Raw genomic sequence first — 24,750 nt, 5'->3', positions numbered from 1 at the left:
AGCCGGAGGTTGCCGGTTCGAGTCCAGGCTATTCCACTGCCGACCGTGGACGAGATCCCAAGGGGCGGTGCACAATTGGCCAAGAAATACTGTAAATAGCAGGGTGTTTGATGCAGATTGGTGGATAAACTTAAATAATGTTATTAACAATGCACGTTACAAAAATATAATAATTTAATTGATTATCCAGTATTTACATCGATGTATATAATGAGGAATGGAATCGATTGAAAAATCTATTTGATTTAATCGAAGCAGCCCTAATCTTTACGATAGTAATTACACCACAGCAAGCACCGTGTCATATTTTAGTAATTTTCATTGGCACATCCATAATCTGCGAGTTAAATTTAGTGAATGTCATTTATAAACTGTGTATTCCCTGCAACAGCTGACCGTGCTTTAGTACAAAACTCACGCTACATTACTGTTGTTCATTATGGTGACGTCTAAAATATTACAGTTCTTGCTTTGGCTGAGGAGATATTATCAGCTCATCATCGAACCAGGGAATCTGCTGCGAAATTAAATCATCCTTAAACTCCTGACGCATTCATAGAAATATATATATATATATTAGGGCTGTCACTTGATTAAAATTTTTGATCGGTTAATTTATGGGCAAGAGTTGATTAAATCGGTAGATTAATCCGTCCACATTTCAATAAAGGTAACAATCTTATATAGCGGCTGTCCTACACAGTAATACTTCTAAATCAATAGAATCTCTCTCTCTCTCTCTCTCTCTCTCTCTCTCTCTCTCTCTCTCTCTCTCTCTCTCTCTCTCTCTCTCTCTCTCTCTCTCTCTATATATATATGAATTTGGTCTTTTTAAAAGCATTTTTAAATATTTTTTAGTAAATGTAACAAATTTTCACAGAACAACTATTCATTTGGGCCACTGTCAGTCACATACCTGAAAACACAAGACAGCTGAGCTGCGTTTACCATTACAGCTACCTACTTGATTCCTGTACTTCTCCTTTTTATTGCATCTAGCAAAACCTGAGATCAAAGTGTGTGATCAACGTGCAATAAATATGTCTGATCAGTGTTTGGAATTTTTTTAATAGGATAGCTCAGTTGTGTGCAGCAGAACAGACTTGATGCTACATTAAATCCAACGATGAACTAACTGTGAGTAGAATATTAAAAGGTTGGTTTTTTTTTTAGGTTGAATCCTAAATAACATTGGTGGTTGTTGTTGTTGTTACTACTATTATTACACAATGTACTCAATTTTTGTTGATCTTGCTTAATTTGCATTGGTTGGGGTGTATTTGGTGGCATTCTGAAGCCGAATTGATTTTTGTGCCATCCTTTGTTAAGTTATAATACGCAAGTTGCTACAAAAGGTAATGTCACAAAATATGTTTTTTCTACAGAAGTGTTTTTACTAGTACAAATGCAAAATGTTATTTTTGTGTGACTGTTGTAAACAAATGTATAAATTGCTGACAAGCACACAATATAATACTACTTTATTTTTTGTATTCATTTTCTGAAATGCAACAAATAAACAGTACCTGTTCATTTTTGTCATATATACAACAAGCAAACGATATCTGTTCATTTTTTAACATCTATAATTATAAAGCCCTATGTCCTGTTCTAGTAGACTACAATATACAATAGCTTAACTGCACTATTATTATCAGTATCGGCCGATACGGGCAGATAATCTTCGGATATCGGTATTGTCCAAGAAAATTTTAAATCGGTGAGGACAGAAAAGTGGACATTTACTCAATAGTAAACTAAAAATCAGCTATTGGCAGTGGAACCAGGTTCTGGAGACTGTAGAAACTCGTAAGGGTCATGAACCATTTCGGCTTGTTCTCCAACACTTAGATGAGCAGGACTCTCTGTTAATAAAAATTTAAAATTAAAATTAAAAACAGGTAGAAGAAATAATTTACACACGGTCAGATGTATGCTTTTTCATATAGTTATAGTATACAGGATAAAAGGTCTTCTGTCTGGGCCATAACCACAAAGCTAATTCCCTTATACATCATGTGAAGGCCATACACAATGTACAGAACCCTCACATACAACAAAGAGAGGAAGATTCCAGACTTCACCTTCCACTTTCTCTTTTGAAGGTGCCGACACCCCAACAGCACTCAGATTATTACTTGTGTTGTGGGCAAATAAGCCTTTTTGGGATCACTTGGAAAAAATGGTCGGACTACCCTTGTATGGTATAACTTTTTTCACAGGTAAAGCTGTAAGCAAACACACACACACACATTTAGGAAAATGTATTATCTCCATGTCTTCCAGACCAAAGTTTCTTATTATTTCCAAAACGTTTTCCTTCAGAATTTATGAACTTTCGATAATACAAATTTTAATAAGAAAATCCCAGAGTAGGAGAAATTTCCTACAGACGGCAGCTTGAGTTCTTTTTTATCTCCACAGTAGTCAAAGCCAGCAATTTTGACTTACAAGACATATGACCACAAAGGATACTACATATCCCTTTTTTTCTTTTTTTAATCTAGTAACAACTACAATTGTAGACTTTCCCACAGCTTTTTATTTATGACATTTTTAAAAATTATTTAAACCTAATTTTAAGTTGGGTAATTATCACGGACAAAACTAAGAAGCTGTGAGTGTTGCCATGGGCTGTGGAAATAAACTTCACACACTGGTCAAGGCTGAGATGACCCATGCCTGTGATACAATACCTGCAATATCTAACTCCAAAGGCATCTACAGTATCTAGACTTCTATAATGTCTGTCATTCTTTGCTTACTTGTTCTTTTTGAGCCTTTACCTAGATGGTGTTGATCCCGTTCAGAGGCATTGGATAATGAACTGAGGTTGGAAGAGGGTCTTGATCCTACTCTGTCATTCTGGGCCTCGTGAAGGTCTTGTAGCAGCTTAGTCGCATCATCAAAATGGAGATGGCCATCTTCGTGATCTGGCTCTTTTTTTACTGTTTTGCCTAAGGATATGGAAATCCGATGTACTATTATGTGAGATTCCATGACATACGTAATCCACAATGTAAACTTACTTCTTAAAGCTGAATACTACTGATCTACAAGCTTATTGCAACAATACATTTTATTTTAAATTGGACACAGACAGAAATACACTACCAATCTTCTTTAAAACCAAAAACATGAGGTATGTAAGTCAAAGAAATACAAAGATTACCTGCAATATGGTTTCTTCATTGGATGATAAACTCCACACAACGTGAACTTCCAGTCTCCATGTAGCTTGGGTCAGGAGAAAGAACCAGATCTCTTTCCTAGAGATCCTTTTTATAATCTTCATTGGCGCCAAATATGTGCACCTCCTCCATAAAACCCCCCACCATACCCGAGTTCAGGTTGTCCAAATTTCACCAAAGGAAACCAAAAAATAAGAAAAAATAGTAATGAAAAGATAAGGGGAACAGGAGGGTGGGATATAGGTGTGTGGAGTTCATCATGTAATGAAGAAACCATATTACAGGTAATGTTCGTATTCTTACCTCATCTGATGAACTCCACACAACGTGAACTATACCAAAGCATGTAGACTGAAGGGTGGTAGGTTAGATGTTAGTAGAAGAAACCACAGATAAAAAACTGAATGAGCAAAGCTAGGTTGAGAGCAAGATACATTGCAGTTCTAGTGTTTGATAAAGGTATTGTTACGATGACCAAGTGGCAGCACTGCAGACGTCCTGAAATCGAAACAGATTTTAAATTTTGCCCAAGTAGTAGCCACTCCCCTTACTGAGTGGGCTTTGATGGGTCTTGGAACTGTTTTGCTGTCAAGCTTGTAACAGAACCCAATGCATGATGTTATCCAGCCAGAAATGGTCTGTTTGGAGACAGGTTTCCTGTTGTCTGGTGAATTGAAGGAGATAAAAAGTTGCCCTGATGGTCTGCCTCCGATGGTCCTGTGGATGTAGAAGTTTAGGGCTCTTCTGACATCTATTAGATGAAGTCTAGCTTCTTCTTTTGATTTGTGAGGTTTTCGGTAGAGATCTGGAAATGTTATGGTTTTATTTATATGGAATTCAGTTACCACTTTTGGTAAGAATTGAGGATTAGTTCTGCAAACAATCCTGTCCTTAAAGGCATGAAAATATGGTGTGTCAATAACCATAGCTTGGAGCTTGCTTACCCTTCTTGCCGATGTTACTGCCATCAAGAATGCTGTTTGGGTGACCACATACCTTGGACCTGAGCGTCTGCTAGGTTTGCTCCCCATCCCAACAGGGAGGCGTCTGTGGCTTCCCCTGGGGAGACCTTGATGCGCTGGGAGTGTGGCAGGGTGTGGTTCCAAGAAGAAAGGAAGCACCTCTGCGTGTGTCTCATATGTAACGCAGCATCTCTTACTGGGAAGACTGATGGTGCCATGTGCCCCAGAAACTGCTGATAGGAATGTGCGGTTATTCTGGCTCCTATTTTGAAATGTTTTGCCATCCGTCAGATTGTAGCAGCTCTGTCCTCTGTGAGGTAAACTCTCCCTGAGATTGAACTGTGCTCCCAGGAAGATTAGAGACTGTGTTGGGGTGAGAGACGACTTCTCTTCGTTGACCAGTGAGCCCAAATCCTGAAAAAGGCAGAGTACCTTGTCTCTGTGTTCCAAAGCCTTTTCTCTGGAAGGAGCTCTTACCAGCCAGTCATCTATGTACGGATAAACGTGGATACCCATGCCCTGGAGATGTGCTGTTACCATGGCCATTACCTTGGTGAATACCCTGGGGGCTGTGGAGATCCCAAAAGGAAGTACTCTGAACTGGAATTGGTGGTTCTTGATGGAAGTAGGCATCTTTGAGATCTATAGAGATCAGCCAGTCCCCTGGTTGAACTGCCTTGATGATAATGGCTAGTGATACCATCTTGAATTTTTCTGAAATAAACAAACATTTTCAGGTTCCTGAGGTCTAGAATTGGCCTGAATTTCCCATTTTTCTTTTGTATCAGAAAGTATCTTGAGTAATGGCCCTGGGTCTGTGAAGATAAGCGGACCTCTTCTACGGCATGGGAATGTAGCATATTTGTTATTTCCTCTTGCAGGCAGATGCCCTTTGGCTTTGACCAGTCTAAAACTATCTGGATGATGCATGTTGATGGCGGTAAAACCTAGGATGGAATCCTGTAGCCCTGTTGAATACGTTTCAGGAAGCAGGGGTCTGATGTAATTTTTTCCCAACTGGTTAAAAAATGGGATACCCTTCCTCCTGTTGGCAAAAGATGGGGTGGGGGGGGGGGGGGGGGGGGGTAGGGTTGGAAGGCTGAGAAAATGTCAGGAGGTGGTAGAGGGTCTACCTCCCTCTTTATGATAGCCACGTACTATTCTACGTGGTCTGAACTCCTGGCCACGTTGAAAACGGCCCTGCTTGTTGAACCATGGTTGCTGGTTTCTGAATGACCTTTGTTTATTGAAAAAAAATCCTGTCGCACAGTGCACCTCTCCCTGTATTAGAACAAGATCTAATCGCCTGTCTAGCCTCCCTCATGTCAGACAGGGAATCTTGCAGGCTGGTGCCAAATAAAAGATTACCCTGTGTGTCAGCAGACAGAGAAGATGTTTTCATTTGAATGCTCCGTCTTGCAGAGATGATATTAGCCACAGCTCTGGCATTAGTATCAACTGAGTCACATGCTGCTTGCAGTTGAAGTTTTGCTGTGTTCTTCCCTTCTGCCAGCTGCATGGCCACCTCAGTATTTTCAGGTGTAGGTGACTGTAATACTGTAGAGAGCTGGTTCCATAGGATATGCTGGTATTTCACTGCATGGATCTGATAATTGTTGATACACATGCTGCATGTGGAGGCAGAGTAATCTTTTTTTATGAAATTACCATTTTTTTTTTATTTTTTTTTTAAATCAGATCTATTCCTGCAGTTGGTGTAGCCATGATAGTATCCAGTTTGGGTTGTTTAAAAAGGTGGTTCTTATGATCCATTGGTACCCTGTAGAATTTATCCACTCTGGGTAGACATGGTGCAGAAGTAGCAGATCTTTGCCAAATAGCATCAACAGGCCTCCAGACCACCTAATGGAAGGGGAACCCTTCAAAGGCTTTTTTTATCCCTTGCATCTAAGATGCTAAAGAAGTCATCCTGATCTGCACAGGTCTGGGTTTGTGCTTTCGCCGACACGTCTCTCTCCCTGCTGCTATGGGAGTGTGTAGATTTTCTCGTTCTTTTCTTAGGAGGAGAAAAACCTGAACCCAGTTGTTCTCTGGGGCTGCCTACTCTTTTAGAAGTAGAGGGTGTGGAATGTCCCTTATCAGAATGGTGAACCAACAAAGGGAAATTAACTTCCTTGTGAGTTGGAGTGACTGACATGTCTACACACATTAAACATACATTTGTGTTGGAAGATGGAGAAAGTGGGGAACCACACTTAAAACAGACGGAAGGCATAGAAGCAGAAATGAAGAGAAAAGAAATTCTAACCCTATACCCTACTTTTTTTTTTTTTTTTTTTTTTTACTAACAAAAATAAAGCAAAACGCACGTTAGTTCTTATCCAAGCAACGCAGGAGAAATGTGGACAACCTGAACTTGGGTACGGTGGGGGTTTTTTATGCAGGAGAAGCACGTATTTGGCGTCAATGAGGATTAGAAAAAGGATTTCTGGTTCTTTCTCCTGACCCAAGCGACATGGAGACCGGAAGTTCATGTCGTGTGGAGTTCATCAGACGAGGTAAGAACTACATTACAGGTGGCAAGTACCAGAAAAAACCATCATCATGACCTACAGTACGGAGAATAACTTGACAAATGTCCGTGTAATCAAATTTAAGAGAGCAGTTCCCAAGATTTATTCTTCAAATCGCTCAGTCCTTCATAGTTCATAGATTCAGATACTGGTACTCTAAAGAACTTAGCAAGTGCCAAGTAATTACCACAAAATTAGATAAATTGTTCTGTTTCTCAAGACAAGTATAATCTGGGGCAGATACATTTCTTTTGCAAAAAAAAGCCAAAAACAAAGCCATAAAATACATCTTATTATGTCTTAATCCCCCATCCAGCTATCTTTCCTTTCTGTACATGAAAAGCAGTGTATGGTACAGTATAAAAACAAAACAAACAGCAAATTACATGTATTATTTAGTGTACATGTATACTGGCTTTTAAAAGGAATACTAACCTAGTGTGTTCAACATTGACATATCTAAGGACATATCTGAATAGGACTTCATGGACATGAAATCCAGTACAGAGCTGTTGCTGTCTCCAGCCATGCCAGCTGCATCCCCAACCTAGATTTAAAAAAGGGAAATCCATCATGTTTAGCAGAACTATTATGTAAACCACATACATTTGTCTTCAATACTTTGTATGCATATCAAACCGATGTAGAAGTTGCAAAGACAATTGGGAATGAACAGAAGAAATGTAAATGTCGGACGTTTTGAAAATGCTATACCCTATAAAAACCTTAAACAGTATTTTACCTGCATATCATATAGGTTAGTTTTTGTCTCATCTGGGGGTTTCATTCCGATGTTTCTCCTCTGTGATATAAAAAGGAATGTTAAGTATAACGTGTAAAATTTCCAGGTATGTTATATACCTATACAATGAAATGCTCATTACAAGTTTCATCACAAGTAAAGCAAACTGTGCCATATACAGTAACAAAAAGTACAACATGCAGAAGTAGTAACAAGCTTAATTTAAAACATTAGTACTGCATGTACACTTGCTAGGAAGGTTATAAAAGTAGAGTTTTATAATCATAGCTTCACGAGAGAGAGATATGTTGTTTTTTTTTCACTGTAGAAAATGGTTTATATTACGGCATTTCAGTCTAAAAATAGGTACTTCAAGATATTTCACGATTAATCCTTTAACCACTTCAACGTACGCACGTATCTCAAATGAAAACCCACTTACAGTACCATGCCGTACATCAAGTTTCCCATTTTATTCTATGATCGGTTTCTCAGTCTAGCGTTTCAGGTTTCATTCTCTGTATCATTCTGTGCCCGTGTTCAGGTAACATTGTAAAAAACGCACTCCGTTTCTTTAACTTACTGGGCCACCATACTTTGCAGTACAGTTTGTTAACGCATATCATTGGATAGGGTGGAATTGAATTTCACTGCCTGCTTGTTTTTTTTTTTTTCTGTGTGACATGTTCTGTAACAGAGACATTATCAGCAAGCATGCAGAAACAAAACATTACACAAACTTGTTTACAGCTAAGAAAAACAGGAAAAAAAACTGTACATCTGATGTATTTTAGTTCTAGTTATATTAGAACATTTATTCTGTCTCGTGTTTTAATATGTATGTTTTTACAACATATATAACATCAAGAAACAAATGGATATAAGCAGATACTATTCATGAATAAATTTATCAGGTATGTTTTTTTTTTTCTTATTACTGATAATAATGGAATTAATAACTTGTAAATATTTGTTTTGATAAAATAACTTGAGAGTAGTGTCCATTATTGCTTATAAAGATCATGAGAATAAACATGCATTATGTCATTGCAATCACTCAGGTGAAACAATGTCTTGTAATTTGCCCAAACATAAATATTTTTCAACAAAGTACTGCAAGGTCCCTTGGGTCATAGAATAACACATTCTTATACAGGTATCTCTAAGCAGAATACATAATAAAGAAATACTTAACGTTTGGGTTTGTAAATTACAGATGATGTTTCTCTGTATTTGTTGATTATGCTTCGGATACCACACCTTGAGAATCGAGCGATGCAAGCTATTTCACTCAATGTGTTTCCTTCTTTATGCAAGTCAAGGTTGTTATAATAGTGGAAAACACTAGTGGAGGCGTTGAGTAAATTGTTGATGCTCATAATGCATCAGAGTAGAAAAATGCAACATGTCTAAGACTTTTGCACAGCAATGTATATAGGAGAGAGCGAGAGAGAGAAAGATGTGCATGTGCGTGTTAAGTTTTTACTTTGTTACAAAGCAGAAATACCTGTCTTATTTGATAAACAGCTTTGGAATGATCACCGCCGGTCATCTGGTCTAACAGGCCATCCACTATTGTCTTTGTGAAGTTCCCACATCCTTTTACAAACTCCTGCAAACTGAACATTACAATAAATATGATAACTTTTGGTATTTGTTGCATGTTTAAAAGTTGATCTCCGAGTCAGATAACATAGTATACAGTTTGGTACTATGTAACACTTGAGCAAGTGTGATTGACAAATCACAAATAAAAATATAAAAATAATCATGATCCACAATTGGCAAAACCTGTGAAAATCTGTCTTTTTGGAAATGGTTCTGAATTGTAACCACTACTGAATGTTGTAATAGGAAATTCAGATTTACCTTAAGGCACACTGCACACCAGTGTCATCCCCATATGCGGAATACAAGAGTTCCATTTCGTCCGGCCTGAGATCAGGGAAAACTGTATTGTTCTGTAATGACTGTGTGTTATAGGCACTGTTGAGGTATGTAACTGAAAATATGGTAAATAAGAAATATTAATTATATCTATTAATATACAATTAGAACTAAATAAATGGCTAATATCTCTAAAATCAATTTACAGTAAAACATTGTGTAAACAGACTAAGAATGAAAAGGTACAGGCCAGCAGATTGTGCCATTTAGACATACCTCTGTTTCTTCTGTCATCTTTGAAGCCCAAGGTAGTTAAACCAGGAAGCAGTTTGTTTGACAGCGAGCTTAAATCAACAGGGTGGGTCTCCTCTTCTGTAAATAAACAAGTTGAAGTTATTTTACATAAAGGTAACCATTAAAACAGTCTTAAGAAAAAAAATTCCACACTGCATAACGGAAAAGGCATACATTTAACTCTACTTTAGCGAAAACTGTGCAGACATGGGTATCTATTACTTCAGGTAAATTAACAGCTAAAACCAACAGTACAAATTAAAATTAAAAGCTAATGTAACAATTTGTGAGAAAATGCTTCTTATAGGAATATAAATTTTGCCCAGAGTAAGTGATTCCATATTCATACTCTGTCTCATAGTAAACCTGGCAATACAATGCAATACAATTCTCAAGTCTGCATTCCATATGTCTTTGGGAATCAAGTTTTATTGTCATGATATGGCTTCCAAAAGCTCCCTCATTGAATAGTGCAAAATAACCTACATCTGTAAATATAAGAATTGACTAAACTGCTATAGTAACCTCATCTACAGTGGGGCTGAAGGTAACTGGGGACTCATTTTCCCCAATTAATGATCTATGCTTGTATTTATTTATCATGCAAAGCTATTATTTCCAGTGTCAATAATCCTACCTTCAGTCTCTGGATCAGACTGGTTGACAACAGTATACACTAGAGCACCATCGGCATCCTTTTTCAGGTAGCCAATCTAAAAGAAACAAAGACTTTGTCAAGGTGCCCTGTTTAATTTAAGCATCAAACAATAAACGTTGTCAGGAAAGCACAGACTGCTACTATGTCACGATCGCAATGGCACTACCATAGTTTATACATTTTAACAAGCACCATTTAAAAAAAATGTTGGTAGAATTTATACATATTATATATTGGTTTCACATTATGTGCACTTTATTCAGGATATAGTATGGTATAATTTATGACACACTAAGGTAATTTTCATTAGCGATTATGTGCCACTTAAACTGTTCTTGTTTTACAAAGGATGTAATCCATGGCTGTTTAGTCATGAGCATTACACAGGGTGCTTACTGTATTCTGAAAATTACAGTACATTATCCAGTACTCTTGTGATTTATCAAAGCAGGGAAAAAAGTTTCATGCTACAACTTTGTTAGTTATGCATTTTTACAGGATGACATGTATAACAAGGATTATAAATAAAAATAAGTGGCAAAACTTATGCTAATAAACCATGCTGAAACAGAAAAAACGTTTGCCGAATTGAATAGCAGATACATATATTCTAATGAATTTATAATGCACAATAAACAAGGTAAAAGCTGTTTAAAAGTTCTTAGGCTACAGGCTAAACTGTTAATGTTCTAAATCCACCTACCAGAAAGTTTAGTCCCCATTAAAGAAAGTTACGGCTAAACCTCTTTTATAATACAAAAAAGTACCTTTCTTTTGATTAGTTGCATTTTGTTTGGAGTTCTGTGGGTGTCTTGCTGTATTGAAGAAGAAATCAAGAGCCACATATTTGAAAGCTGCAGCCATAGATATTTCTATATTTAGTTTTTCATTAATGTTTAAACATTGTAACTAAGCACAAATAGATAGAAAATTAGGAGGTACAGCATATTTAGGAGGGATGTGGAGATACTCTGAGTAATTCCAGTTAACATGTTTTTTGTGGGCAGGTATTAAATTAAACCCAAACAAGCTTGTTAAAATGTGTTCATTTCACAAAAAGAAAAGCAGCAATTCCCTGATCTATGCAACTGAGCATGAACCCATGCCACTGAACTTCTGTGACTTAAAGGGTTGCTGACATTTTCACTGCTGTACCGCAGGTAGTGCTGTAAATTATCTACCGTTGTAATTATTTGTGTTTGTTAATTGGTAAAAGATGATTGGTTGGGAGGTTGTCATAATATGCAATATAAAATAGTTTCAGCAAAGTTTAAATATACATAAGGATGAAAATGTGGCACATGGTTTTGAGAATGTAAAATGATTATGAAATGAAAAAAAGAACTACTAAATCTAATTCAGGAAGTGTCAATAACTGTTCTTGGATATCTTAAACTTTAGGCTCGGACTGACAAAATATAAAAAATATTCAATCATTTAAGCTATGCAATTCCTGTTATGAACAGAGCTTAAAATTACCAGGAATGCTACAGAGGTGCAGTGTTTCAAATTGGCAAGCCAACACATCAATTTACCCCAAAATGATTATGATGACCAATGGCAATATTTGATTCTTACCCAGGAAATAACCTTTTAAATAACCCTTTGTTTATGCCATTTTATAATAAACTGTTTCTGCTGGGTATTAAATTACCTGTACTTTTCAGCCACCTAGACAAAGATCCCTGGTCAATTCCTTAAAGCACTATGAAAATAGATATCCAATGTAAATCTAATACGTTGTGATAATGTACTTTACTCCGAAATACAAACTGTACCTTGCTTGTAGGAAGATGTCTGTGGATCCTATCCCGGGCTTCATCAGCTGCATGTTCCACTAATGCCAAGACATGTTCTTCAGCTGTGCTATCTGTTAAACTGCAAGCTGTGCCTTCTGGTTCATACAGATAGCTGAAATGAGGCATATAACATGAATCCCCTAACATAAAATAGAGGACCTACATCTACTGTGAACATGTACACATTTAAGGGTGACACATAGCATGATAGATCACTCCATATATTTCCAGATTTTGATCAATATATATATATTTTTTAAATCGCATCCGTGCAGCGATCCAATATTTCCCAAATTATGATTCGTTCACTTTTCATTTGGAATATTTTGCCAGACAAAGTTAATCTTATGAAGGGTTTTCATAAGGCTTTTTTTTATTGCATATAGTATATGATTTATTTGCGTTGGCCGTTTACCTTATAACTTCATTCATGTCTTTCACTGGTTTCTTTGATTTCTTTGTCGGTTCAACAGGCACTGGTATAACTTCTGGAACTGGTTCTTCCGTTACTGTGTCTTCATTGCCCAAAATAGCTGCCTGCTGAGAAAAATCCATGTTCTGCATGAACGACATGCTGCGCTTCAAAGCTAAAAGCCGTTCCTAGAATCAGAAATAACAGAACCGCAGGGACTTTACTTCTCCCCATAGCAGAAGTGCTATGATTATGGGATGGAATGGACATGGTGGCATATTGCGGATTGTTTAGGTCCACAATGGAATGTTTTTTTCCTTCCTTCACAGTTCACAATTTAGTATCATGCAATGATAATAAAAATCTGACAAAAAAAAAATAAAGATCAAATTATTTCAAGCATAATAGTAGAAATCTAGAATGGGGTAAGTCCGAAGTTTGTCGATGTCTGGTCACAGACAGCAGTCTGTCAAACAACTTCATCTCATCAAGGTGTAGGCCTTCAAAGGATGAAGTGTGAGGCAAATCAAAAAAGTATAAACAATAATAAAATTGCTCCAATTAATGAAACAATGTGGAGAATGGTAGACATTTTTCTCATATATTTCTTTAAGATTCCTTACTTTGCTCATCATCTTAAATCCTGTGTGAAGCAACTTCTTTGCTGCCTTATAGTACACAGTTTCTGGTCGGTTATAAACCATAGCATTATCGCACATCAGTTTGAAATCAGCCTGAAATACAAAAGGAAGAATTTAAAACTACAGCACTTCTATTTTTTTTTCTTTTTCTTTTTTTAATTTAGTGTGTCCAATTATAATTATGTTCCTCTGATTTTCTCCCAATTTGGAATGCCCAATCGCTTTTCTTCTCACAGCAGCAATTCCACACATGGCTCAGGAGACTCGAAGATTCATGGGCGTCCTACGATCCCACGACCAAGCCAGCTTCCTTTTTCACCCAGGAACTCGAGAGAGGATGTCAGCAAGCTACCGACCTCTGGAGGACAAAGGCCAGCCTTGCAGGTGTCCACACTGAGCACACTGGGCACCTGGCCAGCAGGGTTCGCTGTAGAGTGATGAGGAGAAACAGACCCTGTTGGTTTTACCTCCCTAACCCATGGGAGCGCCAGAGCCAATGCAACGCTCCCTTCGGAGTCCCCAGCAAAGACCGGCCTACTTCGTACAGCACTTCTATTTTTTAAGTATACTAAAACTGACAAAATATATTTTTTATTATTTTCAAGTACCACCAAACAAATGTCCTAAATAACCCATAACAAAATATCAGAATGCAACATAGAATGAAGAAATTCTTATTTGGGTGCTATATTTTCAAATTATTTATTTTCTGTTTTTAAAATATTACATTTCTACATTGCTGTTATTTTATGATATTGGTGAAAATTACAATTCTTCAGTTCTTAAAACTGGCTATTCTTACATTTAAGGTTGACATATAGTAAAAAACTAACAATCGTCCACAAAACCCACACATTTTTAAGTTACAAAACTGTAAAGATTTTCAAATCTACGTTATTTTGTAAGACTTGCTATACAACTAATTCCAGGCCCTGTCCTAGTTACCTCAATACTGTATTTTCACCACTAGGATAACACAGCTTAATGAAGGACCATTAAACTGAATTTACAATTATTACTTTTGGGGGATGTTTTAAAACTCTAGTTCTGGGACAGTAACGTAGTAATGTATATGTGATTCAATAGTATTCTTTATGCTGATTTACCTTGAACTCAGTCACTGATTTATAGTCGTTTATTTCAATCTTATCCTTAATTGTGCCAAAGTCCATAGGATGCTTAATAATCATGGAATAACCTGGAGCAATAGCATCAGTAACTGGGAATGCAAAAAACCCATGGGGATCCTTCCTTTAAAAAAACAAAAAAAAACACAGTTTTTAAACAATAAGCCATCATATTTACTGTTTTGTTAGTATGTTACTAAGCCAGTATCTTTCCACAATGTTAATACTATACTCTTGCAGAGTTAGTGGACACACAACAGGTTACATATGCTATGTTACTTAAACGTTACAGCAGGATAGAGTGTAAGCCAAGGTTTATTATTAATAAGTAAAGCACTTCTCAAATACAAATCTACAGCAAACATCCTAACTTCTCAACACTAGTACTGTTCTTAACACTACTGTAGAGAACAGCACACTTGCAATATCTATAGACTCATGCAAAGGTAACTAAATATGGGCATCTCCACCATTCCCAAATAAAATGCTCAAATATAAGCCAAACATATTTTAAAATGATCTATGTGAAGTTTCCAAAAAAACAAACTTACCTCTGTAACTGTCGTAAGAAATGTTCTAGTAGCTGTTGTATAGGGGTGCAATCGTTTTCTGCAGAAATAAGAAAATTCATGATAACAGCTTTAACCACAGTCGTGAGAAAAAAAAAAAGAAAAAAAAGATTTTTGGCAGTGACTCAAGGCATTATCTAATTCAACTATGTTGGCTCTACCTGCCCTATACTAGATAGCAATAGGGAAAAAAAAGAGAATTGGCTAAACTTCAAAAATACAAGAATTGGCTAAACTTCCATTGAAACCGCTGTTACATATTATGGTATTTTAGTATAAAAACGCATGTTTCATTTACATAAATCTGACGATCTGAATATTTCATAAAATAAATTTAGATAAAACATAGTAAATGAATTATGCCGAAATCAAATTTTAAGTGGTTGCTGAAGAGATGCATTGGGGAAAGGCAGTGAGAACAATTGCTTTTTTTTTCAATTTCAGTTTATTGGAATGGGGTTAGCATTAAGCATAACAAATATTAAGTTAAGATACCTTAAGATAGGCTTTATTAACAAAATACACGTTAGCATAGGCCAAAAAAAAATACTTTGACACAAATTAAAACATAAAGGCAATATTTATTTCTGTGGTAGCTTGGTATTGACGAGTTGGATTTCCTCCTATAAGTAATTTACATTGAGCCAGGTGGTGTAATCGGCCTACTGGCTATACACCTACAGATATATACATAAAAATACTTTATCATGATCACTCCCAGTTGGCGACACCCACCCCAGGGTCGCTAGAGTCAGATACACAATAACCTTTTAAATTTTGCATCACAGCTTAAATTATATAGGGCACTGTGTGCAAAGAAACACAAATTAAGCACATCCCTATGGATTGCCTCTGCACGGAATCACTCATTTGACGTCACTCGGTCATGTGACTACCTAGCTCATAAAACGCAGAGAGACAACTGATAGAACCCCGAAGCAGGGTGCTTGTTTTGTTACCCTTCAGTGTTATTCAGGATACATAAACATGACAGAGCCATTGAGATGCAGTATCTCATTTTCAGTGATGTCTTGTTCCCATTAACAGGGCATTACTAGAAACACTAAAGGCTAGATTGTGCTTCCAACATAACTTGGTATATAATCTAGTACTTCCAGTCCCAAACTGAGATTTGATGAGATCAGAATCCAAGCTGGTATGAATGTAGATGATCTGCCCTGATATTTAACAAGAATTAATTGACCAACCCTGCTGAGTTCTGCATGATCTGACTGGCCTGTCTGCCGGGTGCTCCACCTGCTCCACCTTTATTCCCCGGTCAAAGTCATCCACCTCACCCTCAGCGTCGAACTGCTTCCTCTTTTTTTCTTCCTAAAATAAGATACCCAGTATTAGATGGGCAGTGCTTAGGTCCCAGCCAACCACAGTTGTGTTCTACCTTGGATCAGTAGGAACAGAAGTAAAACCCTGAGTTACAATAAAATGCCTAGCCATTACAATAAATACTGTTATTTTGACAAATGAAACATCAGTTTAATGCATACAATTTAGCCGCAGCGAACACTGCTAAATCAAGAAGTTGTACAGGATTTGGCCTTTCAACATCAGAATATGTCTAACAAAGCTATCATGACAGGAATACCTGAAATGGATCAATCCCTCCCCACTGAGTCCAAGAGACTTTACCTCCATCTTCTTTACCGCATTGGCCCCTTCTACCTCTCCCTCAGTGTCACACTGCTCTCTCTCCCGCTTCCTCTTTTTTTCTTCCTAAAATGAGACAATACATTTTCTTTAAAATGTTAAGGTGAATGGCAGATACAAAATCTAATCTAAAACACTTTATTGTTTTTATAATCTCACAGATTACAGTAAGGAATATAATTTGGGGCACTCCAAAAAGTCTCTATAATTAAAACTTGAATTCAAAATGTTTGTCAGGTGTTGCAGCTGGAGTGTTTTAAGGCAGCTTGGAACAGGGTTTTCAATTAGGTTTAAGATATTTGGCACTTACAAGGTAGTAGGGGGCACCAACCTCATTGTGACGCGTAGTGGTGATGGGGGAGAGCATGGGAGGGGGATTAAAATGGTGCATTCTGGCGCAATTTTGGATGGTTTAAGATTGCGCTAGACTAGTAGTGGTCTGCTTGTAGTGTCTGACAAAGTACTCCATTAGTGCAATGAAGGAGTTTTATTTCAGCATTGCTCACAGCAAGATCAACAAGAACAACAACTGACTTTTGGAGCATCAAGGCCCCAGCAATACAAGACTGGCTGAAAATTTGCGTGGTACTGTGTACAGCAATATGGGAAGCAGCTCCCATGTTCAGTGTCATGTAAAGTCCTGATCTGACAGCATGTAACACAGACAGCTCTTATAATTACATGTTACCGTTTATTTTTCAGTAAAAAACAAGTTTAAATTGCAGTTAGTTAGTTATGATATTTTTTTATATTAAATATTTAGGGTTTTTTTTTTTTTTTTCTCAGTGGTACACTTCCTAATTACAGTCCCAACTATTTTTATGCATTCTGTTTTCACCTTTCTGGTCAGTTTGAGAAATAAACTTTGTTTTCTCTTCAACAGCTGACTGTGCTTTAATACAAAACTCACGCTACATTACTGTTTTTTATTATGGTAACGTCTTAAATTACACAGCCTTCTCATTTCCAGCCAGCGGCTGGCTAAACTAACGTCTACTTTGCCAGATGAGCCAACTAAAATAGTTATTTCAAAAGAGAAAAAAAAAAAAAATAGTTTTTATAGTGCTCATATGTTCCAGTGAATAGTATTCAAAAAGTTTATTTTGTTAAAGGAAAATAGCGGCAATTTCCACAATTCATTACGTATAAGTCCAGTAAAACATTCCTTCTCTGAGGTAACTTAATTTCTGGGCTTATGTGTCCATGGACACCATGAATGGACCAATCAGTTTCGAGCTTACAAGCGATGTTGGTGATGAAGGCAGAACTGTACAATCATATACCTGAGTCAGTAGCCGTAGAGCAGAGTTATGACATTGTACAACATTAAAAAAAACAAAAAAAAACACCCTACTTTTTCTATGTAAGATGATCTTTTTTACTCGAAGTGTACAAAATACAGTGAGTATATGTTATAACATTGTAAAACGTCTTATGCATTGACCTAGAAGATCGATCTGAAACCTAGCATATACAATTAATTCAGGAAATGATAATCGCATTGTGCAATTAATGAATATGACTGATTATTTTACTTTTAAGTGCTTTATTATGCTGATTCTGTCTTTATTAAATGAAAAATATCACTAAATGAGCTACAAGATGTACCGGTCAGATCTTTTTCTGCATAATCAGTTGCTGTAAAACTGTGGTCAACTAATATTACTGACAGTTTAGACACAAAATACAGATAAAAAGTACACCTACACACACACACCCACGTACAAATACGCATAAGCACACGGATTATCTATCTATGTTTAAATAGGCACGGTACTTAAGTTTGTTATTTTTAGAAGACTATCGAAATTCCTTTTTAAAATGGAAATGTATGTTCAAACGTATGTACTGTACGAATCTCTTCTTCCTCCTCTTCTGTTGATGTCTTCCCAAAACACAGCCATATTGTTTCTTTGTATATTAGGCAAGAGCAACAGTAGAGGGAGGGAGGGTATTTTCGCACTAAATGTAATGCTTAGTATAAAGTACATGGAATACATGTATTCAAATCTACTACCAATTAATACTGCTTATCTTTAATTTAGAAATTGCTTTACATTTGTCTCACTTGGTATTATAGTATCTATATAATGTGACATTGTTTGTTTTTGACTCTGAAATATAATTTATCTGTTTCATTGGTGTCTGGTTCTGTCTTTCACCACTTTCTTCAGTGTGTAATTATTGCAAAACCAAAATGGAGTTTGCTTTAATATGTGGTCTTTACTTACTTTGAAATTAACTGTGTGCTAAGATAAGTTTGTGGTTTTAAAATTCTAATATAAATACATTATTTTGTAATTACTTTTCACAGACAAGTAACTTTTACTTGCTCTTTAAATCTCAACCCCTAAAATAATAATAAAAAAATGAACAAAGTTATACACTTATTTTGAATTTTGGGTCCCTATTAGGCACATATTTAGGCCCAGGATATGCAGGATTTAGACCCCTGCAAAACCCTGTAATTCATTTCCCCCCCCCCGTGCTGGGGGAGGACCCCCATACCCCCCTGCACCCGCGCTGGGGAGGAGCCCCATACCCCCATGCCCCCCTACACCCGCGCTGGGGGAGGACCCCCATGCCCCCCTACACCCGCTCTGGGGGAGGACACCCATGCCCCCCTACACCCGCGCTGGGGGAGGACCCCCATGCCCCCCTACACCCGCGCTGGGGAAGGACCCCCATGCCTCCCTACAACCGTGCTGGGGGAGGAGCCCCATACCCCCCTACACCCGCGCTGGGGGAGGACCCCCATGCCCCCCTACACCCGCGCTGGGGGAGGAGCCCCATACCCCCCTGCGCCCGCGCTGGGGGAGGAGCCCCATACCCCCCTGCGCCCGCGCTGGGGGAGGAGCCCCATACCTCCCTGCAACCACGCTGGGGGAGGACCCACATACCCCCCTGCCTTCCACTTGGGATTTCTAGCCTCCCACTTTAAATGAACATGAAAAGACGGTTACAGTTCTTGCTTCTTTGGCTAAGGATATATTATCAGCTCATCATCTAATTAGGGAATCTGCTGCGTGATTAAATCATCCTTAAACTCCTGGACGGTAAACAATGTTGTGGCTGTTAAAGAAGATGCAACAGACGAAAAAAATATGTTCGTGGGACTTTGATTTGACAAGAAATTTAAAGTTTTGGAATGGCCTAGTCAAAGTCCAGACCTAAACCCCATTGAGATGTTGTGGCAGGATCTGAAACGTGCAGTTCATGCTCAAAAACCCACAAATGTCACTGAGTTGAAGCAGTTCTGCATGGAGGAGTGGGCCAAAATTCCTCCACGGTGCTGTGAGAGACTAATCAATAACTACAGGAAGCGTTTGGTTGCAGTTATTGCTGCTAAAGGTGGCGTAACCAGTTATTGAGTCTAAGGGGGCGATTACTTTTTCACACGGGGGCATTGGGTGTTGCATAACTTTCTTTAATAAATAAAATATGTATCAAATTTGTGTGTTATTTGTTCACTCAGGGTCCCTTTTATCTAATATTAGGTTTTGGTTGAAGATCTGATAACATTCAGTGTCAAAAATATGCAAAAATGCAGAAAATCAGACAGGGGGCAAATACTTTTTCACAGCACTGTACATACTGTGGCTGAAGTGGCACTTGTTTCACTGTTCACTTTAGGCTGAAGATGTGAGTTTCAATAGTTGAGAATGCAGAATGCATGTCCTTATGGTAACTGGTATATGCATCTGTAGCCATCTTCCCACTAAAAATAGCTAGAAAGCACTGATATGAGTAACTTGACAGTGTTACTTGGCCATCTTCCCTAATAACTTTTGTAGTAGCCATCTTCCCAGTAAAAATAGATGGAGAACAGTGATTTGTGTAACTACACAGTGTTTGCCATTACTCAAATATATTTTAATACCAATCATACCAGAAAAATGTGGCAGAAAAAAAGTACTTTTTTGTTTTTTGCCATTTTCCCACTGCAGACTACATGGGTGAAAGTGACCAATGATCATTTTGACTCAAACACCTGAATTTTGTGTCTCAAACATAGGCGCCTAACTTTGTTAAATAGTTGGGGGGCAAATTGAAGGACTAACTGCTGAGCGTAGAGAAGCAAATATTAATTTGTTTTATTTATTTTACAATTAAGAAGCTCTAAGAAACCAAGCAAACCTTGCTGTTGTGAAGTTACTAGGTGTGCAGCGATAAAGATTTTCTTGGCCGATACCGACAGCCGATGGTTATCTACCCATATCGGCTGATACTGATAATAAGAGATAGTGCAGGTAAGCTATTGTAAACTACTAGAACAAGGCATACGGCCTATATTTAAAGTGTTTTATAATTCTGAATGTTAACAGTTAACAGAGATCGTTTACTTGATGTATTTATGACAAAAATGAACAGGTATTGTTTACTTGTTGCATTTACTTCAGAAAATGTTTACTAAGAATAATGTAGTATTATATTGTGTCCTTGACAGAAATACATTTGTTTTACAACAGTCACACAAAAATAACATTTTGCATTTGTACTAGTAAAAACACTTCTGTAGAAAAAAAATATATAATGTGACATTAACTTTTATAGCCACTTACTATCAAACATTGCGTATTATGACTTCGACCTGGCTATATTGTAGTAGAAAAGAAATGTAGCCTACGCAATGTCAACTACAACGTTAGTTTAATTCTTATTATAAGCATACTCTGCTTAAAAATGCAGCACAACTTAAATTGTTCACTTAATCAAAAACAAAGATGTCATAAAAATATCTGGTTACAAAATTCAGTCAAACTTGAATCCGTTACTTAACAAAAGACGACACAGTAAATCAATTCCTGCTTCAAAATGCCGCCGAACAAACCCACAACCAATGCAGATTAAGCAAGATAAAGAAACATCACAAAAGGTAATTTTGAAGTACATTGTGCAATAATAATAATAATATATATTTTTTTAAAGTATCAGAATAATATTCTACTCACAGTTCGCCGCTCTTTTGAGAAAAATTTACTGCAGGATGATCACACGTTACACAAGCTTCAATATGAAAGTTGAAAATTAATTCATAAAAGAACAACACATTTTTAATGGAAAAAAAAACATTTCTAAAGTAAAAAAGGGATTCCATTATTTTGCAATACCACCGCTTCAGATTATTACCAGTGCTTAATAGCAGTAATTTTATTTAGAATTGTTGTTGAACTTAAACCCGTTCAGGGCCCTGCAGGAACATGAACCTACTAACTTCCTTATTTAAAAAAATACATAAATAACCTTTCGAATATAATTTAAATCAACAGAGAATAAAACAAACTAAACTAACAATTACCTAGCCTATATTTAATTCATCATTTTTTGTAGTACCCAAACTGATCAGCATCTTCTGTTGCACTGCTGCTAACTTTAGCTGTTGTAAATAGTGCACAGCAGACTATAGTTCGTGCAGGGGCCATTTTATTGAGGGTTTTTATTTATTTATTTATTTTTTAATGCTGGACTTACGCCGTCTTATGAATGACTTTCCTTCCCCCCCCCCCCTCCCCCCAACAGGAGAAAATATACTAAAAGGTCATTTTAGAGAGGCCATTTTGACAGAATTCCGTCTATAGACGGAGCACTTTCACCCATGAGCCTGTACTAATAACAGTATTTCTCCTGAAAATATATATTCAACTGGATATTTCACAATTACAGAACAATTAAAAGAGGTGTCTACCAAAAAACAGTAACATAGCAAATAAAGCGTAGACATTATTGTGGTGGCCTCTAGTGCCTGTCAGAGTAATTGCAGGCAATCATCCCAGTCTTCCCCATCTTTTAGTACGACCCCTTTTTGCGGCATTACACAGCCCTTCCTTAATTATTTTCTTTATGTTAATTTTTTGGAGCATTCCGCAAATGGCACGACGTGTGCAACACACAAACCTTAAGTATTTTTTTTTAATTATTTTTGCTGTCCTTGTTCTAAATTTCTTGAAAGCAACTGTTTTTTTTTTTTTTTTTTAAACAACAGTACTCGCACACATTTGGTCACCATCACAACTGTTGCATGAAACTGGACAAGGAGCTCAGCTGATATACCATCATGCCTGTCTTCTTAAAGGCATACAGCCTCTATACATGAACCCCCAATGTATTTCTGACAGCATGGGTACATATTTTATATGTATAGCTATGATGTAGTGCAGCAGTGTGGAGTAGTGGTTAGGGTTCTGGACTCTTGACCAGAGGGTCATGGGTTCAATCCCAGGTGGGGGGACACTGCTGTTGTACCCTTGAGCAAGGTACTTTACTTAGATTGCTCCAGTAAAAACCCCCAACTGTATAAATGGGTAACTGTATGTAAAAATAATGTGACATCTTGTAAGAATTGTAAGTCACCCCAGATAAGGGTGTCTGCTAAGAAATAAATAATAATGTACTATATATCTCCTTACAGTATGATAATGCGACAAAAAATACACTGAATCATAGTACCCAAAAATAATCTTAATATTTTTTAATAAAGTAGCCGGCGCAAATATAGTATTAGGCGATGGATCACAACGGTTGCCGGCTTATTTTGAAAACCCTGTTGAAGGGAACCAAATTTATCAGAAACTAAACATTTTCAAATAAACCAAATTACATATGCATTTTTTTTCTTTTGCAGTTGTTCACTTTGATTCAAGGAGGACACTTTGATAACATGTTCACAGTACCATAACTATATTGGACTACATCCACTATAACTTAAAAATATGTAGCAAATATCTATAAATAGATCATACAGCCTGTTTTATAATTGTAAAGGTTGGGTCACACATACAATATTATAAACAGACTTGGAGGTGTGGACTATCTAGTGACACAAAAGTAAATGCGAAGACCTAAGACTGTTAAAGATGAAAAAAATGTATCTTTCAAATCATCAATACCTCCAGGATCCATACAACTGTACAATGACTGCAGTATTTTCAAACAAAACAATTCCATGAAAAATCCTGCAGAACTTAAGGAGTTTTAACCAGAGCTCAGCTGCGTCTTACCTTCCTCCTCCTCCTCTCTTCATCACCCACATGCTTATCCTTCTCCTTTTCAGATTTCTTTTTCTTCTTCTTCTTCTTTTCTTTATGCCGTTCCCGCTCATGGTCTGATCTGTCATCGTAATAACTGGAATCGTGCCCTGATCCTGAAAGCTCTGTAACTTCACTTCCTCCAACCTTTAGGACCAGCTTTAGAGGCTTCTCCAAAGGCTTGTTCACATAATCTGAGAGATACATCAATACACCATTTATAACAACAACATTATATACAGTAGTGTTCAAAATTATTGGGACACGCCTGCTGGCTTGTGGCACTGGGGGTGAAGCAACATTTATTACATGCTTTACCCAACTCGGAACGTTTTTTTGTATAGCTAAACAGTACTTCTTTGCCGCATTGCCTCACGCATCCTATTTTATTATCCATCTACCCCATAATAACTGGCAGGAAACAGTTATTTATTGTCATTTTCCCACTGTATAGACTGTATCAATAACACTATTCCTACTAGAAACGTATAACCGTGCATTTCAAGTTTTCTTCACATTCAGAAAAAAATAAAACACATTTTAAACTTTTTTTTTTTTTTTTTTTGTAGTTCCCTCTAGTTACTGTCATATGTATTGCAGGCAATCATTCTTTTATTATGGCCGTCAAATGTGGGTTTATATTTTCTATATACTATCTATGGAGATGTTCTAGTCCCCAAGTTAGTCCGCTTGAATTGGCCTAAGCCACTGGTACGCTGCGTTGTGTTTTAAACCAAACAACGTTTTCAGTAACACCTTCATTCTCTACTTCTACTTTACCATCATAACATGCAATGTTTTCTTAATTTATGCTTAGACCTTAAGTTACAACACTGCCCCTTGTTCACAAAACTACGCTGCAGTAGTAAGACATCCGGGTTTACATTACTGACCAAAACATTTTATTAATAACAAAAGTTAATTTTACATACAGAATTAACTGGTGCACGTTATACTGCACTGACAAACTATGTGTCACACAAGAAACACAAAGAAGCACCCAGATAGATTGTACATACATGATTAAAAACAATTGCCTGCTGTTCTATTTACTTACCATCAACGGTTCTCCACTCAGACTTGTGTTTTTTATGCTTCTTACCCATTTTTTTATTATTTGATTATTTTTAAACTGTTTTTTTATGCACCATTACAATTCTATCGTTTTGCATTCGTAGCACCACCGCCGACGATCAACACAGGAAGCTGCTGTTGCCCTGTGACCTCCATCTCCATCCTGTTTA

The 24,750-nt window shown here is 37.1% G+C and overlaps 1 protein-coding gene across 9 annotated transcripts; it reads right to left on the bottom strand.

Annotated features, from left to right (window-relative positions):
• Positions 1 to 1,466: 1,466 nt before the first annotated feature.
• LOC117400176 (bromodomain-containing protein 9-like) lies at positions 1,467 to 24,749 on the bottom strand. Of its 9 annotated transcripts, none has more exons than XM_059022332.1 (18): positions 24,564 to 24,749; positions 23,480 to 23,700; positions 16,464 to 16,547; positions 16,025 to 16,148; positions 14,799 to 14,856; positions 14,227 to 14,371; positions 13,103 to 13,213; positions 12,483 to 12,667; positions 12,047 to 12,179; positions 11,036 to 11,122; positions 10,248 to 10,323; positions 9,593 to 9,688; positions 9,299 to 9,431; positions 8,937 to 9,048; positions 7,430 to 7,489; positions 7,123 to 7,234; positions 2,766 to 2,957; positions 1,467 to 1,865 (listed from the first exon to the last, which is right to left on the bottom strand). In XM_059022332.1, exons 1-18 carry the CDS (start codon positions 24,610 to 24,612, stop codon positions 1,765 to 1,767), a joined length of 2,079 nt encoding a protein of 692 aa, XP_058878315.1. In that variant the 5' UTR covers positions 24,613 to 24,749; the 3' UTR covers positions 1,467 to 1,764. The 9 variants fall into 9 exon arrangements, with proteins under 9 accessions (XP_058878315.1, XP_058878316.1, XP_033855541.2 ...); XM_059022333.1 differs by having other exon boundaries at positions 2,787 to 2,957; XM_033999650.3 differs by having other exon boundaries at positions 11,036 to 11,083.
• Between the last annotated feature and the right edge of the window lies 1 nt (position 24,750).

The sequence above is a fragment of the Acipenser ruthenus genome, chromosome 4, assembly GCF_902713425.1.
Source record: "Acipenser ruthenus chromosome 4, fAciRut3.2 maternal haplotype, whole genome shotgun sequence".
NCBI lineage: Eukaryota > Metazoa > Chordata > Actinopteri > Acipenseriformes > Acipenseridae > Acipenser > Acipenser ruthenus.
This window is presented reverse-complemented; position numbering and strand designations above follow the sequence as displayed.

Coding starts and splice junctions, on each gene's coding strand:
- LOC117400176 (XM_059022332.1), bottom strand. CDS start 24,612: ATGGGTAAGAAGCATAAAAAACACAAGTCTGAGTGGAGAACCGTTGAT. Junction 13,214..14,226: donor AATCAGTGACTGAGTTCAAG/GTAAATCAGCAT, acceptor TTTGTATTTCAG/GCTGATTTCAAACTGATGTG. Junction 7,235..7,429: donor CTAACCTATATGATATGCAG/GTAAAATACTGT, acceptor TTTTAAATCTAG/GTTGGGGATGCAGCTGGCAT.